At 36.1% G+C, this 19477-nt stretch overlaps 1 protein-coding gene and 1 pseudogene across 1 annotated transcript in view; one reads left to right on the forward strand and one right to left on the reverse strand.

Annotated features, from left to right (window-relative positions):
• The window catches only part of CCDC7 (coiled-coil domain containing 7), a 93966-nt gene extending 75561 nt beyond the window's left edge, over window positions 1-18405 (forward strand). Inside the window, exons 13-16 of the mRNA XM_069458853.1 lie at window positions 3700-3754; window positions 13290-13355; window positions 15574-15798; window positions 18344-18405. Of these exons, the coding sequence (XP_069314954.1) occupies window positions 3700-3754; window positions 13290-13355; window positions 15574-15798; window positions 18344-18376 (379 nt within the window). The 3' untranslated portion in view covers window positions 18377-18405. The remainder of the gene's footprint in view (window positions 1-3699; window positions 3755-13289; window positions 13356-15573; window positions 15799-18343) is intronic.
• LOC138375323 (tropomyosin alpha-3 chain pseudogene) lies at window positions 2382-3019 on the reverse strand (annotated as a pseudogene).
• Window positions 18406-19477: the final 1072 nt, after the last annotated feature.

Here is a 19477-nt window from a genome sequence, read left to right on the forward strand (position 1 = left end):
AGAACAGAGATTTCAGAAGTCAAGATGAGCTGTGCCTTATGTTATTTACTTTAACTGCATGGTTCCGTCTGGGCCTGGCCGGGCAGCATATCTTATGATCAGCTCTTAGCATATCTATTTGATCAGCTCTCAGCATATCTATTTGATTAGCTCTCCTCCCCAGCAGCCTGTCTTTGTTGATCAGCTCTGGCAATCTATGGCTCTAGGCAAGACCTGCTTTGTCTTTCAAAACAGGTGAGAGCCATAAACCCAGATTATAGCCTCACCTTGGAATGCAGCTGCTACTGACCATTGAGACGCCCTCCTGAGGTGAGGCAGCTTTTGATATGCGAACTAACACGTTTACATTTTCCTTTAGGACAAAGCCTTGCTTGACTTCTGAAATCATATCTGTCTCTAAAAATACAGGGGGCATTTCTATAAATCAGTATTTCTTAGGCTCAACAGAAATGGTTCTCCTTTATGTCATGACAGTAGAGAAAGGCAAGTTTCAAGACGATTTCTCTTCTGACATTCATTTAATTCATGTGGTACCCATCTATCCAGCTTCTTTACCTTGCCCATATGTTTCAAATGGCCCAATATTGTTGGAATAGTAACATCCAACCTTGCTGCTAGTTCACATGTAAGTTGAGGTGGATTCGCTTCCACTACAGCTTTCAGCTCATCATTATCCACTTTGGTCTCTGATTGCCCATGTGGCTCATTTTCAAGATTAAAATCACCAGAATGGAACTTCTCAAACCATCGATGTACTGTGTGTTCATTAGCCACATCCTTCCCAAACACTTCGTTGATATTTCAAGCTGTCTGCACAGTAGTGGTTCTGCAAGGGAACTCATATTTGAAAACAACACGAATTTTTTGACTTATCCATGGTTTAACAAAAATTGCTCTCAAAAATATTTGAAAGTTAATCACAAGCTAAACTATGCATTTCAAAGGAGGATGTTCCTTCACAATAAAAATAAAACAAGAGGTGTCAAAGTGAAATGTCAGAGATGACAACTGTCAAACTTAATACTTAAGGAAATCAAATATTTGATAACCTAATAATTTGTTAACTCTCCAGTCTGAGCTTGTTCTCTCTCTTTTTTTTTTTTTTTTTTTGGAGGGACTGGTCCTTTATTTCAAAAAGATACTTGTCAATATTCAGTATCAAAACAGTTGCACTATTGGTTTTCACTTTCTCCCAACTGGCCCCAAAGAGACCACACCAAAGGAGAGTACATTTTAAGCCAATAAGCTGCAGGATGTACACCTAACAGACCTCACAGAAACCTCATAAAAAAGTGGGGATTGGGCGGGGGAAAAAACTTTAAAAGATAAGCACACGGCTAGCCCACAAACTATAGAGAGCTCTTACAGCCAAATGGGGTGGCCAGGGTGCCCCAAACCCAAAGAAGCAAAGTTTCAAAGTAATATAAAATTTTCAAAGTTTTTACATAAGCTATTCGAGATTTCTCCAGCACTGACTGATACAAAGCATGATGAGATGGCATTTTTAGATATAGCAGCTTCAGACTCAGAAAAGGAAAATGAAATGAGTTTCATGTGGTAAATCAGTGGCAAAAACAGAATTTTATTTCTTTCAAGGAGGCAGGAGAGCAATTAAGTGGTCAACTCAAAAGTAAGGGGCACATGATCCATTCTGTGAGTGGTTAGGAAAGGGGTAGACAAAAATTTGGTCTCAGAGGTCTCACCATCTTAATTTGGTCACTTCTAATGAAAAAAATAAAATTGTCCAAAGATACCTTAAAAATGAAAACCTGAACAGCATGTTTTTGTTGGTGTTTTCTTTTCTTTTCTTTTTTTTTTTTTTTGGCTGACTCCTCCTGGGATCACCTTTCAGATTTGGCTAGTACTTTGTACAGAGCAATGAGATTTCCCATAGTGGAGTCTTTCCCTGGGCTCTGTTTGGTTCTCAGTAAGGCAGGCCCATACCTTTTTGCCTCCTTTATAGAGAGGGCAATATGCATTAAGCTGCAAAGTCACCTTCCAAAAGTGAGAAAGGTATTAGATTGCTGCATCAGAGCTGTGGAAGTATTTGGAATGTTTTACAAATGGTTCGTACAACAATGACAAAAAAGGTAATTACAAAATGTGTACATCACAACATGCTTTTAAAGACATTTTGCATTGTGCTCACATTCCCTTAAATGTTGTTCCCAAAGGTGCTCAGCCTCTAGCCCAGCTAGAATCTCTGGGAAAAGGCAGAGACAATTTGGTGGGTGGGGTGGAGGATGGAGGGGATGGTGAGAGGAGAAAGCAACCTTCCAGTAAAAGATCAGCCCTGGGTTTAAAGGTCAGCTTCGGGCAGGCTGGCCTCAGGCAGAGTCAGGGTCAGAGGGAGAAGCGGGGCGGGGCGGGCCTGGGGTGCTCTACATCGCATTCAGGTCAAGCAGAGTCTGCTCCAGCATCCTTTGTGCACAGAGGTGCTCCTCTTTGGTACATTTCAGTTTATCTCCCAAATCATCAATTGTCTTTTCCAGCTTGGCTACCGATCTCTCAGCAAACTCAGCACGGGTCTCTGCCTCTTTGAGTTTATCAGGAAGAATCTTATCTCTTCCTGAGATATTTGTCTTCTTTTTGAGAATACTTTTCTTCAGCAGCGCTCAGACACTTCAGGTTCTGGTCCATCAGTCTGGTCTGCTCATCCCTCTCTCGGCCGCAGCACTCTGCCTGCTCAGCTCGCTCCTCTGTGCCAAGTCTCCTTCAGTAGTCACCAACCTACGAGCCACCTCGTCATCCTTCCTCTCTGCCTCTTCTGCAATATGTTTAGCTGCTTTGAGTTGGATTTCCTGGAGTTTCATCTTTTTCTTCACCTTTTAAAGCCCGGTTTTCAATCACCTTCATACCTCTCTCACTCTCAGCAGCAGCTTTTCCCGCTTCCCCCGGCTTTTGCAGGGCAGTGGCCAGGCGCTCCTGAGCAGGATCTGGCTCCTCTGCCACCAGCTGGGTCCTGCGGTTCAAGGAGGCCTCAGCCTGTCCCCGGGCCGCCTTTCTCCCTCCCCTTCCTGCTGGAGGTGCGCGGCTCTCTGCTCTGCATCACCAGCCACTGTCGCAGACCCTGGATCCTGCGCTTCGCCGCCTCCGTGGTGGTGACCCCGGCCTGGGTGCCTGCCCCGCCCCCGCTCGGCCTTGCAGCCGCTCCTCACGCTGCTTCCACCTCTGAGCTGTTCTTTCCTACTGTACTTCTTAATTGTACTTACTTTTATAAAAAGTTATCTACTTTTTTTGTGTGTGGATTATTATAAAGTAGCCTTATTAAGTAAATGCATATTTTCCTTAGCATTATAAAATAATTATTGCTTTTTGAATTTGCTTGTTCAAACTGTAATCTTAAAATAGTGTTAAAAAGAAACTATGAAATCAGTCATCATAGAGCTTCATAAATTCTGAAAAGAAACTTTTTGGACCAATGGCTTTGTCCTTTGACTTAGAGAAGAAAAAATGACCAATGCACTTTGAAAATCTCAGTCTTTTCACATTTTACTCATACCTATGAGAAGTTAGCTTGAGAAATGTTATTTTAGTTGTTTATCATTTGACCTGTATGGATTCTGTGGCTTTCAAAAAATTTGAATTTCTTTAAAAAATTTCATCCTTTTAAAATGATTTAAAGTCTTCCCCAAGAAGGCAAAGCAGTGATGCATTTTAAAATACCATGGTGTATTTTAAAACATTTTTTTGTTATAGGAAGATGTCTCCAGACAAAGAGCTTAAAATAAAAGAGGATTTGCTACAAGTCCAGGTAAAACACACACTTTCTCTCTCTGTGCATCTATATTTAATTAATGATACATGCTCTGATAATTATATATATAAATAACAGATGTATGTATGTGAATATGGACATATTTGAATCTGTGTGTATGTGTGTGTGTACTGAAATTCTTTCCTAAGATATGTCTTTCTTGTTGATTTACTTTTATCAGCAAGTTTCAGAAAATAAAACAGTAAATCTAGGCATATTTACTGCCAAGATTATAACAAATTATCATGTCTTACTCAACCTTAGGCAATATCATGGAGGAAATAATATCATATTGGGAACCAAAATAGGGACTCACTAGTTATATGACTTTGGATAAGTCCCTTTAACCTATTTGAACTTTATATTTTCTATCACCAGAATGGGTAAATTGATAACTAATCTATCTCAAAAAGGTTTAAGAGTTATAAGAAGCAAATAAAAAATTCTTCAGAAATTGTAAACTATATAGCCTACTCTGTTTTATGTGATCCAATAAAAGGAACACAAGTAACCTGTTACTTCATTTTGGCTTCGTAATACTTTTTTTCTTTTGCTACAAGTTGATTTCTTAACACCCATTGTAGCATCATACCATCCGTTTCAGTAAGTGGCTGGAGTTGTGTCCTACAAGTATGGACACACCTGAGTGACTCAAGAACTAGATAACATAACTTCTGGAAAAAATAAGAGTGATACTTGAGATACTGAATATAAAACATACAACTTTGTAGTATTAGTTTTCTATTGTTGCATAAGAAGATACCACAAATTTAGCCACTTAAGCAATTTACATTATCTCGCAGGTTCAGTGGTTAGGAGTCCCAGTATGGTTTAGTGGTGTCCTATGCTTAGGGTCTCAGCAGACTGTAATCAAGGTGTTGGCTGGGTTTTATTCCATTTTGTACCTTGAGAGTCCTCTTCCAAACGTAAGTGGATATCACAAACTTCAATTCCTTGCAATTGTTGCTGAGGCACTCAACTGCAGTCTGCAGTTTCCTGTCACATGACCTTTTCCATAGACAGTGCACATCACAGCAGCTTGCCTCTTCTTTGAGACCAGCCAAGAGTCTCTCTTGTCTGCTAAGACAGAGTCTATAATGTAACTTGCTCATGGGAATGATATCCTGTCACCCTTGTTATAGCATGTAACCTAATAAAAGGAGTGGCACCCCACCACTTAGCCATATTATATGGGTTAAAAGCAAGTCACAGATCCTACCCACAGTCAAAAGGAGTATATTATCTTATTATATGGAGCATAACCCAGGGGGGAGGATCATGGGACTATCTTAGAATTCTGCCTCCATGCTTACAAGCTTATTTTAGATAGAATGGCATTTTGTATATTTTTAAAAATTTGTTATAATCCCATTATATTATTAATATTAGAAATATTTAAGCTAATATCCTATAAAATTCTTTTTTATGAATTTAAAGCCAACATTTTCTGTACAGGTATAATTTTTCTGGAGAGAATGTCAGCGAATTTAATAATTTTAGAGGAATTCATCTCCTTCCTCCAGCACTCTATTATGAGCTGCATGGATCTAGGCCATTTTACAGAGATCAGTAGATGATAAAAAGTGACTTGCTTAGGGTTAGAAAACAAATTAGGGGTGAAATTTGAACTGCAAAAATGGCTTTCTGAATCCTGCTCAGCATTTGCAACAATAATGGAAGATTATTCAATTTTGTTTCCTTACGCAAACATGAATAATAGATTATATTATTATACATTTTTTCAAATAATTATAATGCTTATAAAATGTTTAAGTCACATGAAAACTTTAGTTTTTAAATGAACTACTAGTTGTTCACCTCTTAATTAGGGGACCATTATTTCAGTAATTATTCTAAGGTTTATTTAAAGGATATGTAGATACAAATTCATTTGGATTTAAGGCTATCCTCATGTTGTACAAATTGTACTTTGAACAATGATGCTGGTATAGCATGCAAATATTTTCTCCCATTCCATAGGTTGTCTATTCACTCTAATGATTACTTTCTTGGCTATGCAGAAGCTTTTTAATTTGAACAGGTCCCATTTATTTATATTTGTTGTTGCTGTGATTGCTTTTGGGGTCTTCTTCATAAATTCTTCGCCTAGGCTGATGTCTATAAGAGTTTTCCCAACATTTTCTTCTAGAATTCTTATGGTTTCATACCTTAGGTATAAGGCTGTTATCCATCGTGAGTTAATTTTTGTGAGAGGTGGGAGGTGTGGATCCTGTTTCAATCTTCTACATGTGGCAATACACTTTTCCCAGCACAATTTACTGAATAGGGATTCTTTCCCCCAGTGTATGTTTTTGTTTGCTTTGTCAAAGGTCAGATGGCGATATAGGGATGGTTTTATATCTGGGTTCTCTGTTCTGTTCCATTGGTTTATGTCTCTGTTCTTGTGCCAGTACCATGCTGTTTTGGTTACTATAGGTTTGTAGTATAGCTTGAAGTCTGGTAAATTGATGCCTCCCAATTTATTCTTTTTGCTTAAGGTTGCTTTGGCTATACGGGGTCTTCTCTGGTTTCATACGAGGCATAGAATAATTTTTTCCAGATCCGTGAAAAATGATATTGGCATTTTAATAGGGATTGCATTGAATCTGTAGATCACTTTGGGTACTATAGACATTTTAACAACACTGATTTTGCCGGTCCATGAGCATGGTAGTATGGTTTTCCATCTGTTTATGTCCTCTGCTATATCCTTCCTTGGTGTTTCATAGTTCTCCCTGTAGAGGTCTTTCACCTCCTTGGTTAAATATATTCCTGGATATTTAATTTTCTTTGTTGCTATTGTGAAAGATATTGAGTCTTTGATTTGGTTCTCAGTTTTTCTGTTGTTGGCATATATGAATGCTAGTGATTTTTGAACATCGATTTTGTAACCTGAGACTTTGCTGTATTTATTTATCAATTCTAGTAGTCTCTTGGCAGATTCTTTGGGGTTTTCTAGCTAAAAGACCATGTTGTTAGCAAAGAGCGATAGCTTGACCTCTTCTGCGCCCATTTGGATGCCCTTGATTTCCTTCTCTTGTCTGATTGCTCTGACTATATCCAGTAAAACACTGATAACTAGAATCTATAAAGAACTCAGGAAAATCAGCAAGAAAAAATCAAACAAACCCATTAATAAGTGGGCAAGGACATGAACAAAAACTTTTCCAAAGAAGATAGACTAATGGCTAACAAACATATGAAAAAATGCTCAACATCTCTAATCGTCAGGGAAATGCAAATCAAAACCACAATGAGATATCAATTAACTACAGTGAGTATGGCTTTTATCAAAAATCCCAAAATTACAAATGTTGGTGTGGATGTAGATAGATAGGAACACTTATATACTGCCTGTGGGATTGCAAACTAGTACAACCTCTATGGAAAGTAGTATGGAGATACCTCAGAGAACTGAAAGTAGACCTACCATTTGATCCAGCAATCCCACTACTGAGTATCCACCCATAGGGAAAAAAGACATTCTCTACAAAAGACATCTGCACTCAAATATTTATAGCAGCATAATTCATAATTGCAAAGTTGTGGAAAGAACCCAGTGCCCATCAATACATGAGTGGATTAATAAAATGTGGTATATCTATGCCATGGAATACTACTCAGCCATAAAATAAAATGGTGAAGTAACACCTCTTGTATTATCCTGGATGGAGCTGGAGCCTATTTTTGTAGGTGAAGAATCACAAGAATGGAAAAACCAACACCACATGTACTCACCATTACATTGGTACTAATTGATCAACACTTATATTTACATATGGAAGTAATATTCATTGGGGGGTGGGCAGGTGGGGGTGGGAGGAGGGGATGCATTAGTTCACACCTACTGGGTGCGTTGTGCACTGTCTGGGGGATGGGCACACTTGTAGCTTTGATGCAGGCGGTGCAAAGGCAATTTATGTGATCAAAGGATTTGTACCCCCATAATATTCTGAAATTTAAAAAAGAAAGGATGCTGGGCTGAGGGAAAGTAAGTGTTGAAATTAAGCCTATGCTTTATTTGCCAGTGATGCACTCTGGCATAGACTGTGTCTTCGTGGAAGAAGGGGTCCTTTTTCTCATTCATCAAAGACACTGTATGGACTAGCACTCAGTAGCTGTAGTTATACTAACAAAAATTATGCTTAGAGAAAAGGACATAAAATATTTTGTTATCCTATTAACTTTTGATTTTCAGATTATTTGTTAGAAAAATAGTAAATTTACTCTCTAGTCAAGTATCTACTAAGTGAGAGATTTGCAGCATAATCATGCAGAGATAAGAAAGAAGGACATTTTTTCATATGTTTGTTAGCCATTCTTATATCTTCTTTTGAAAAATTTCTATTCATGTCCTTTGCCCACTTTTTGATAGGGTTGTTTGATTTGTTCTTACTGATTTTCCTGAGTTCTAAATAGATTCTTGTTATCAGTCCTTTATCTGATGTGTAGTATGCGAAAATTTTTTCCCATTCTGTAGGTTGTCTGTTTACTCTTGTGACTGTTTCTTTGGCTGTGCAAAAGCTTTTTAATTTAATCAGGTCCCATTTATTTTTGTTGTTGCTGTGATTGCCTTAGGGGTCTTCTTCATAAATTCTTTGCCTAGGCCAATATCTGTAAGAGTCTTTCCTACATTTTCTTCTAGAATTCTAATAGTTTCACACCTAAGGTTTAAGTCTGTTATCCACTGTGATTTGATTTTTGTGAGAGGTGAAAGCTGTGGGTCCTGTTTTAGTCTTCTACATGTGGCTATCCAGTTTTCCCAGCACCATTTACTGAATAAGGAATTTTTTCCCCAGAGTATGTTTTTGTCTGCTTTGTCGAAGATTAGATGGCCATATGAGGATGGTTTTATATTTGGATTTTCTGTTCTGTTCTACTGGTCTGTGTCCCTGCACTTGTGCCAATACCAAGCAGTTTTAATAATCACAGCCTTGTAGTATAGTTTGAAGTCTGGCAAATTAATACCAATTCACAATTGCAAAGATGTGGAAACAACCCAAATGCCCATCAATTCATGAATGGATTAGTAAAATGTGGTATATGTATACCATGGAGTATTACTCAGCTGTAAGAAATAAGGGTGATGTGGCATCTCTTTGGTTCTCCTGGAGAGAGTTGGAACCCATTCTATTAAGTGAAGTATCCCAAGAATGGAAAAATAAGCATGACATGTACTCACCATCAAATTGGTTTCCCTGATCATCACCTAGGTGCACATTTGGGAATAACACCAATTGGGTATCGGACAGAGGTGGGAGCTAGGGGGAGGGGATGGGTGTATACCTACATGATGAGTGCGTTGCGCACTGTCTGGGGAATGGACACGCTTGAAGTTCTGACTCGGGGGGTTATGGGAGTAGGGGGAAGGGATGGGGATATAACTACGTGATGAGTGCAATGTGCACTGTCTGGGGAATGGACACACTTGAAGTTCTGACTTGGGGGGATGGGGGGTGGGGGGCGGGGATGGGTGTATACCTACATGAGGAGTGTGATGTGCACTGTCTAGGGAATGGACACGCTTGAAGCTCAGGCTCAGGGGGATGAGGGGGAGCATGGGCAATATATATAACCTGAACTTTTGTACCCCTATAATAAGCTGAAATAAAAACAAAAACAAAAACTAGAAATAACCTTAGTGAGGAAGGCATATCAGAAGCTGAAATAGGCTGAAAGCCCGGCCTCTGTGCCAGTTAGCCAAGTTGTGAATGCAAAAGAAAAGTTCCTGAAGGAAATTAAAAGTGCTACTCCAGTTAACACACGAGTGATAAGAAAGCAAAACAGCCTTATTGCTGATAAATGGAGGAAGTTTTATGGTCTGGATAGAAGATCAAACCAGCTAAAACATTCCCTTAAGCCAAAGCCTAATCCAAAGCAAGCCCCTAACTCTCTTCAATTGTAAGAAGACTGAAAGAGGTGAGGAAGCTGCAGAAGAAGAGTTTGAAGCTAGCAGAAGTTGGTTTATGAAGTTGAAGGAAAGAAGCCGTCTTTATAACATTAAAGTACAAGGTGAAGTAGCAAGTGATGATATATAAGCTGCAACAAACAGGTTATCCAGGAGATCTCAGGATGAGATAACTTATGAAAGTGGCTACACCGAACAACTGATTTTCAATGTAGATGACACAGCCTTCTACTGGAAGAAGATGCCATCTAGGACTTATGTAACTAGAGAGGAGAAGTCAATGCTTGGCTTCAAAGTTTCAAAGGACAGGCTGGCTGACTCTCATTATAGGCTAACATAGCTGGTGATTTTAAGTTGAAGCCAATGTTTGTTTGCCATTCTGAAAATTCTAGGGTAGAAGGAATCGTTGGCAGCCAGTTTTGGAAATAATCCAGTTTTCAATTTTTGTAAATGTTCTAAGTACATAAAGTAACGCACATTTTTTATTGCTAGGTATACCAGTTAACTTTTCCTAAATAACAAATTACTCCAAAACTTAGTGAATTAAAATGGTAGATTCATTATTTCTCTTAGTGGCCGGATATGTTTTCTCTCTGAGCAGTCTCAGCTTTATTTGGTGTAAGATGGTTTTGCCCATGTGTCTGACATTCCAGCTGGGATATCTAGGACAGTTTCTTACCCTCCCGGAGGCCAGCCCTGGGTAGTTTACAGAAGGGCTCCCAGCAGCAAGAGAGCAAAACAAAGCTGAAAGTTCTTTTGAGGCCTAAGCTCACATCTCACATAGTGGACCAAAGAAGTCACAGGCCAGCTGAGTTCAAGGAGTGGGGAAATAGACTCTACCTTTTGATGGGAGCTACTGCAAAGAATTTATGGCCATTTGTAGTTTACCACAGTGGGGTGTATATTCTCTCTCTCTCTCCCTCCCTCTGTATAAAAATGAATTAAGTCTAGATTTGTCTTATTATTTTTACTCTTAATATCTCTGTTAGAATATAGGTTAAGCTGGTATATAAAGAGATCTCATATATTAATAACTGAATAGCTTAAGATAATTATTTTTATCTCATGTAAAGTTTGAGTAGATAGTTACAGCAGGTATAGTAGTTTGATTTACTTGGGACCTGGTCTTCTTTCTTCTTGCTCTCATTTCTCATTGAAATTTAGAAATTTAACCAGATTTCACATTTTTTATTTATCTCAAGGAAGTTTTGTGATCTTATCTATTTCACTAACATTTAACTTTCTTCTTCCTTTTCTGTCTCTGGAGCTCATATTTGAGTACTACAGTTTCCAGATTGATTCTTTAAGTCTTCTGTCTTTTCACTCCTAACTTCCATTTGTATGTATTTTCTGTGCTATAAGATATTTCTTTTATTTACTTTATAAGATTACTAAATCTATTCTCAGAACTAGCCTTTCTCCTTTTCTCTTCCTCTTGAATTTTTAAATTAAAAAATCATGTTTACTTTCTTCAAAAATCTCTCAGGAGACCCTAATTTGGAGCTCTAATTGCATCTATCAGAGAACTCCATCAGAGTTTTAATGTTTTCTTTTGAATTATTTTCTGTCTCTAGTTCTGCTTTAGTAGGGGATACCTCTTTGGATTGTGCATCTTCCTCTCGAAAGTCACTTAGGCCCATCAGATGGTTTATCCAGGTGTCTGTGTATGGATGCCGGTTTCCTCAGCCACCTCACTGGTCACATGTTGAGATCTCTTGAGTGGTGGTTAGAAGGTTTATTTTTGTTCCCATTATTGTTGCCTTCTGTTTTTCATAGATGCTATGTCCTCTCAAATTTCAATGAGAATAAAATGTAGATTTAAAGCTTTTTTTTGTTTGTTTCTTAAAAACTTTCAGAAAAGGAGCATTTGCTCTGTACTTTAAAGATGTTTTTATATTTTTGTTTGTCCTTCATTGTTTTCTGATGAGAAGCAGTCATTCATGTCATCCTTTCCCATTGTGTAATATGTCATTTTTATTTGGCTGCTCTCAAAGTTTTCTCCTTTTACTTGGTTTTTAACAGTTTAACTTAGGCATGATCTTGTTTCTAAACATCAACTTGGGGTGGGCCGAGCATCTTGAGTACGTAATTTTCACCAAGTTTGGTGAAAATTTTTAACTATTATTTTTCAAATACTTTTTATATCACTTCCTCTCTCTCTTTTCCTTATGGGATTGCAATTTCATGTTACGTATTTGATATTATCCTACATATATGCCTTAGTATATGTTAATTTCTTGAAATCTTTGTTCTTTGTATTTAGATTGGATATTTTCTATTGATGTCTTTTCAAGTGGTTTGATTTTTCTACTGTCACATCCAATCTGTTTCTATATCCATACATTAACATTTAAAATTCAGATATAACTTTTAGTACCAGAATTTCCATTTGGCTGTTTTTCATAGTTTATATTTATCTACTAATATTTCTATCATTCATTCATTATGTGCATATTTTCCTTTATAGTGGGCATTTTTATAGCGAATGCTTTAAAAGTCTTGTGTGCTAATTTTAAGATCTGGATTGTTTGGTTGATTATCTCTTATTTTCAAAGTAAGCCTCATTTTTTTGTTTCTTCAAATTTCAATTATTTCTAAATTGTATCTTGGATATTTTGAAAAGCATATTGTTGAAACGCTGGATTCTGTTATATTCTTATGACATAACTGTACTATTTTTTAATATTTAATATATAATTAACATTATTGGATGTAAAATGCAAATTATGTATTTAGGTGGGAGCTCTAATTGCATTTCAGTTGTTTTAGCTTTTGCTAGGCTGCATAGAGTCTCCTCTATGCATATGTGGTTCAGGAGTTGGGGAGATTTGGATAGAGTTTTATAAAGAATTTGGGATTCCTTATCTATGGCTTTTTTCTTTGTATGACTTGCCCCTAATCTTTCCAGTGGCTATGGTTGTCCTTTACTCTGTCCTTTGGCAGTTTTCTCTCAGCTGTTAGGCTCCCTGCATGGCTCAGATAGGGCTTGCCTTCAAAGTAAGAGCCATGAAAATGAGAATCTTACCTAGACCTCTTTCCTTCTTCCAAGTGTCACCTTCCATCAAGAATCTACCTACTCTTGATTCTTTCACTACTCTCCAGTGTTGATATTTGTATTCTGTCAAGGGTTTATGATTGTTATATATGGCAGCATTCATCCAGTAGGAACTTACTGTGCCATATTATTAATAGAATCAAAACTGGGGACTTCAAGTATGGTCCTCAAACTGTCTTCTAGCTAATGGAGAATTCCTGAGACTTCATGTGTAATTGAATCTACTAATTCTCACAAATCCAGAAATATGTTTATTTTGTGTTAAGGGCAGGGATTCCTCTTTTAGTTAGATTTGATATGTTTCTATTTAAATATTTTAAGGCCTAGAGAAAAGGAGAAATGAAATGTTTAATTTTCTGTACTTATAATTTGCCAGGTTCATGGCCAATTCGCCTGTAGAAAATCTATAGGAAGCTTCAGGTATTATCCACTATTATGCATGAGAAATGTGCAGTGTATGCTGAAATCATCTTGGGTATATATAGATTTTAGAAAATTAATAATTGTAAATATAAATTAATTTTTAAAATAACAAAGTGAATACCTTTTTTCCCCTTATAACTTCCTAGAAAGCAGCATGTGCTCTGGAAATTGAGAACAAAGTCCTAAAGGAACAACTGAAACAGGCTTTACAGGTAAAGGATGTCATGTTCCTTGAAAATTTTTAGTAGGTGAAGAAAATATTCATAAAGGAATTTTTAATTGAGTAATTTTGACTTTGTAAAGTAAGCAGTCTATATATTATACTATTTTGCCAGCATTAAAATATATTCATTTTATGCAATAGGGATATATTAATAAAATTTAATATTCATTTGAATCAAAACAGTAATCTATATAGAAAAGTAAACTTTCTTAATCAAACAAAGGCAATCTATTTCAAACTGATAGACAGTATACTTAAAAGTAGAATACTGCTTTTAATTGTTTTTCTGAAAAATGCAAGATAATAAAGTTATTCGTGATGTAGTTAAAAAAGGTGGTTGGGGAGAAAATAGATTGTTTTTAAAATAGACTAGAAAATAACAAAGCAATAGATGTTCTTTTTATCAGAAACAATCATTTAGAAAATGATTGTTCAAATATATCATTCAGAAAACATAATAGAAAAAGTTTATTCATAATATTAGTCTAGAATGACATTAGAATAGCATATTTAAAAAAAAATACACACAGTTTTATATCAATAAAGATACAATACGTTACCAAGGGGCATAGATAAATAGTGAAGAAATGGAAATTTGTAATTTTGGTCTTGAAGGCTAAGTATTATCAATATTTCCATTTTCCATGTTTCCCAAACTGTTATACAGCTTAAAGCAATTTATTTTTAGTTATAAATGGAATTATTTTTGAGCTTAGCAAGATTATTATAAGATATAATGAGAAAAGAAATTGGTGATTATACAAATAAAGAACAATTAAGGAAGATCTGCTCATCCCAAAATAAATATGTAGTGTAAATCTACAGTAATTACAACACTGTGGTTCTGGTTCTGGTACTGAATAGAAAGTCTATAAACAGATTCAAATGAATATAAAAGTATAGTATTTGTGTATGTAAATTTAAAAAATATTTTATGGTAAAATTATGAGATAGAAAGATAAATGGAAAATGTTTTATATGAAGATATTTTATAAACCTACAAGTAATATGGATAGTCCTTCCCAACATACACAGAGGATACAAATAGGCAAGTCATGATTCAGAAATACACATGACAAATAAATGCATACAAATATATGTAACCTCACTAGTTATCAATTAAATGCAATTTAGAATAACACTAGGATAGATTTTTTTGTTACCTGCCATTTTGGTAAAAATTTAAGGAACAGAAATATCTAATATTGGTGGGTGTATGCTGAAATGAGCAATGTTTCATACACTTCTATTATCAAAGTTTCAATTGATACTTTTCTAGAAGAAAAGATAGAGCAAAACTTGGAAAGATAGCCTTTTCACTCTATAAGTCTCCTTCTAAAAGTTTATTCTAAAGAAGGAAAACATGTACAGAGATTTTATACAAGTATATATAATGCAATATGTTTTAATAGCAAAAATTTATTTCAAAATAAATTTCCATTGATAAGGAATTTGGTAAATAAATTGTGATGTATTATTAAATGTTCTGTTATCTATTCTGATTTAAATGTGTATTTATTGTCATAGAAACCTATATGACATTATTTAATGAAAAGAGCATATTATGTGAGTATAGTATAGTATGATCCCATCTAGATAAAAATGTTAAAAAATATATGCATATATGTTTTAGGTACATTTAGAAATAATTAGAAAGGATATACATCAAAATGTTCACAGTGATTTTTCTCTATGTGGTGAGATTATTTGTGAATTTTCTTTTTGTTGATCTATATATTCTTTTGTACAAATAAGTTATTTGTGTAACTAAACAGAAATTATAAAAAGTGACATTTTAAAGAAAATTTTAATCCAGAAGAAATGTTATTTATTTTCCACATTTTCTTTCATTCTTTGAGTATTAATTATCTTGGTTAAAATCTATCACTTTTTATAATGTATACTTTCTATTAATTTTTATTTTGCTTGTATTTTAATTAGAGCCTTAAAAAGATAACAACCAGGAGAAACTCCTGAGTATAAAAATAGCATTCCAAAGTGAAAGAGGTTTCTTTATAGTGTTTAATTTTGATTGTGGAATTGTTAAACTATTGATTATACCAATGACTTAGCTTCCTCCAACTCAGTAAACATAAGAGTTGAGAAATAATGTGGGCATAAATATATGCAGATTCCTGAAGATTGTAGTATTGGCAGGAAAATGTCAGAAAACAATGCTTGTTAAACTGGTACTTTTTTAAAAACAGGAAGCTGAAAGAGCTAAGCATCAACTTGACTATTTCCTAAATCAAGGGAAGGAGTTACTTAAAAGTGAGGGAAAGACCAATACAACAGTGGAAATGAGTAACAGTCAAGTAAAAGTAAAAGGTGAAGATTCAAAAAGTATACCATTGGAGAAAGAAATAAATAAAGCAGTAGTTTCAGATTCAGGTGGACCAAAGGCAAATATTACCATCCCAGAACATCCACAGGTAAGGACATAACCAAAATAGAGACAGTAGTATGTGTTGTAAGACATTTATCATTTATATTATCATTTTCTTCACTTGTATATATTATTTAAAAAGTTATGCTTCTTTTTTATTTTTGTTTCTGCCTTTTACTTTCTGGATGTGTCAATTCATTATCATCTTGACTACCAAAGCTATATATTACATATGTACTGACTTTGATGATTTAAGCATCTGAGATTTGAGAGCTAGAAGAATAAGGGTTCAAAGACTGAAAATATTTTGCTTTAAATTAATATAATTAAATATAAATGCAAAATCATGGGGAAAAACTCTTTAAAATATTTTATTTTTGTTTCTGTTGTGCAGTATGGTTCATCATTCAGAAGCTTTTTCTGGAAATTTGTTTAAATTTGTTAGTTGTATTTATACTTTAGAAGAGAAAAACAGTCCACAGTAAGATAGCTATTAGCACCCTCATTTTGAGGATGATACCAAAGCTTAAAAACACTAAACTGTGCAACAATGCAACATCACAGTAATGTTGAGTTAGATTGCAAATCCAGGTCTTTCTGGTTCCAAAATCATGTTTGAAGTTATATTCATTGCTTTGTTACTGTTTGGCACTTGTCCCTGAGGCTGCATCAGAAGAATGAGGACAAGCAGTTTGAGGAGAAGGAAAGAGAAGTTTATTAATTTGCCAGCAAATGAGGAGAATGGCACACTCTTGTCTTAAAGTACTGTTGTCCTATCTATAGGCAGAAATACAGAGCTTTTAAAGGGAGTTTTCAGCTTGGGGCTATTGCTGTTTAACTATAGTTGATGGTCCTGATTGAGCCCATCTCCACAGCAAGACAATCTTGTGACCTCTGCCTGGCCAATTCTGTTAAGCCATCTTCTGTGGTACAAAAACAAAACAAAACAAAACAAAAAAAAACAAAACAAAGAAAGAACACTCCCCTGCCCTTCTGATTACTAGCCTTGGGCAGGGATCCAAGTTTTAATTCCCCAAAAGAGTGGGGGGGCGGCATTTGAAGAGACAGCTCTTAAAACATTCTACCGTTTTTCAGGTTGTTCCCTCTGTTACAGCTTGTCTGTGTGACTGCATTCAAAACCTCACTTTGTTAATAGCTTTAATGTTTATATTAATATTTCCCAGTATTTTTCCTAAATCTAAAGTAAACGTTGCTGTATGTGACAGGTTAAATATAGAGACAGTTAGATTAAATAGGAAGATGAACCTGAACAGAAAGAGCTGCTTCCTTACCTAAAACATCATGTTGCTTTCATATGGGCAAGTGATTCTAATTTTTAGTGATTATATATATAGTTAATGCATACCTGTCTTCCTATATGTCTGGCTTAACATTCATTAATTAAACATCTTCTATATTCTAGGTTCTTTGCATAGATGGTTTATATAATGTCATCTATTCAGATTGACCTATTCTGGTAATAGTGAAATAGGAGACATCATTATTAGAGATTTTGAAGGAATAGAAGTTGTTCAAAGTCACTGTCTCCATGTTCTTATAATGATTCTTTAGTTAACTATAATCTTCTTTCTCAACCACTGTATTAAAACCATTTTTGTCAAGGTCACAACAAATCTGCTTGATGCTATTCTGAAGGATTCCTTATAGTCTTATCTCACCCTTCCTCTTAGCATTTGACCATGTTTGACCAGTTTTAAAAATATAGTGTGTAGTTTGATGGACAGCATAAGTATTTGGCTTTCTTTATATTTTTCTGGTATTCCTCTTGGTCTCCTCTTGCTCTGTCCATCCTTTAACTGGTCATATTTCTCTGGGTTCTATCCTGGACTCTTTCTGAGCATGCTCATATACCTTCATGGCTTCCAGTGCCACACAGATCTCATCTCTAACCATGGTATCATGTAATTTTCAAACATATTATCTATCAGCATACTGAACTTGTCTACTTGAATGGATTGCAAGCATCTAGAACTCATCATGTTCCCAAACGAACTAATTACTTTCTCCTCAGACCTGTTTTATCTCTGAGTGTTCAGAGATTACTGACATCTTCATCCACCTAATGCTGACACTAGAAACTCTGGGATCACTGCTGTCTCTTCTGTTCCTTTGTCTCTATCCAATTATTAGCCATCAAATTCTGTCCATTTTTCTCAATATCACTGATAGTTCTTTTAGTTAAGCTGCCACCAAGACTCTAATTGGTTTCCCTCTCTCCAGAATTAACTATTTTCAGTGTATTCTCCACATTGGCATCTAGTCAACTTTCAAAAATTGGTATCTGTTTATGTTACCTCCTTGCCTAAAGCTTTAATGATTCCCATTACTGTTAGTTGAAGTACAAATTCCTAATTATAGTTCAGATCTGGTCCTTTCCTGAGACTCTAGTCTTATCTTTAATTAGCACCCCAGGCCACTGCATATGCTTTCATATGCACATATGTAACATACATTGTATGTTTTAGCTACACTTCTTTAAGTGCATAGAACATGCCATGTTTTCTGTATCTTTAAGTATTTTGCATATTTTGTTTTCATTGCTTGAAACACTGTCTCTCCATTTCCTTTAGTATATGGTTAAAAAAAAAACAACGATGATCTGACACCTCTTGTATTATCCTGGATAGAGCTGGAGATCATTCTACTAAGTGAAGTACCACAAGAATGGGAAAACAAGCACCATGTGTACTCACCATCAAATTGGCACTAACTGATCAGCACATATAGTAATAACATTCATTGAGGGTCGTGCAGATGGGAGGGGGGAGGAGCGAATGGGTATATACATACCTAATGGTGGGTGCAGTGCGCACCGTCTGGGAGATGGACACGCTTGGAGCTCTGACATGGGAGGGGCAAAGGCAACATATGTAACCTAAACATTTGTACCCCTGAAATACACTGAAATCAAAAAAAATAAAAAATAAATAAATTAAAAAAATATATATGAGCAACAAAAAGTACTATTTGTTAGGTCTGGAACCGAGAGGGAGAGACACAAAGCCTCCTGTGTAGCAAAATGCTGTTTACTTTGAGCATCTGGGTGCAGATGGGTGGAGGCCAAAGAGCGTCCACCCCGAGAGAGGGGAGAGCCTTGGGTTTTATAGAGGGTTTCCCTGGGGGGAGTGAGTACCTGGGCCAGAACAGCAACTGTAATAAAAATTTTTTTAAACAACCAATTTCTGGGACCTCTGCATCAGTTTTATCCTGTAGAGATAAGGGAGCTGGGTAGCTTCATTCTTATCAAGGAGGATAGGAATGCTGGCTCAGCTGTCTGTTTTACAGCCTGCGGACTCTCCAGACTCTGCGGCTATTGTTTTACAAGCCTAAGTTTTCGATTAACCACATTCCATCCTATACACAGTTTTCAGGTTCCCACCTGGAACAAACCTAACACTATTTCAGTTATCTTTTGTTGTACAGCAATTTATGCCAAAATTTAGTGGCTTAGACAACAAACATGTATTATCTCAGAATATTTGTAGGTCAGGAATCCTAGTGTGCCTTAGCTGGGTCCTCCGGCTCAGAGTCTCTCACGAGGATGTATTCAAGGTGTTGGCCTTGGCTGCATGTATCTTAAAATCCAACTGGAGGAGGATGTACTTCCAAGATCACTCATGTACTCACATAACTGTTGTTAGACCTCAGGTCCTGGCTGGCTGCTGGTTTGAGACACCAGTACCTTGTCATGGGGGCTTCGCTAT

This window comes from Eulemur rufifrons, chromosome 25 (genome assembly GCF_041146395.1).
Source record: "Eulemur rufifrons isolate Redbay chromosome 25, OSU_ERuf_1, whole genome shotgun sequence".
In the NCBI taxonomy this organism is placed as follows: domain Eukaryota; kingdom Metazoa; phylum Chordata; class Mammalia; order Primates; family Lemuridae; genus Eulemur; species Eulemur rufifrons.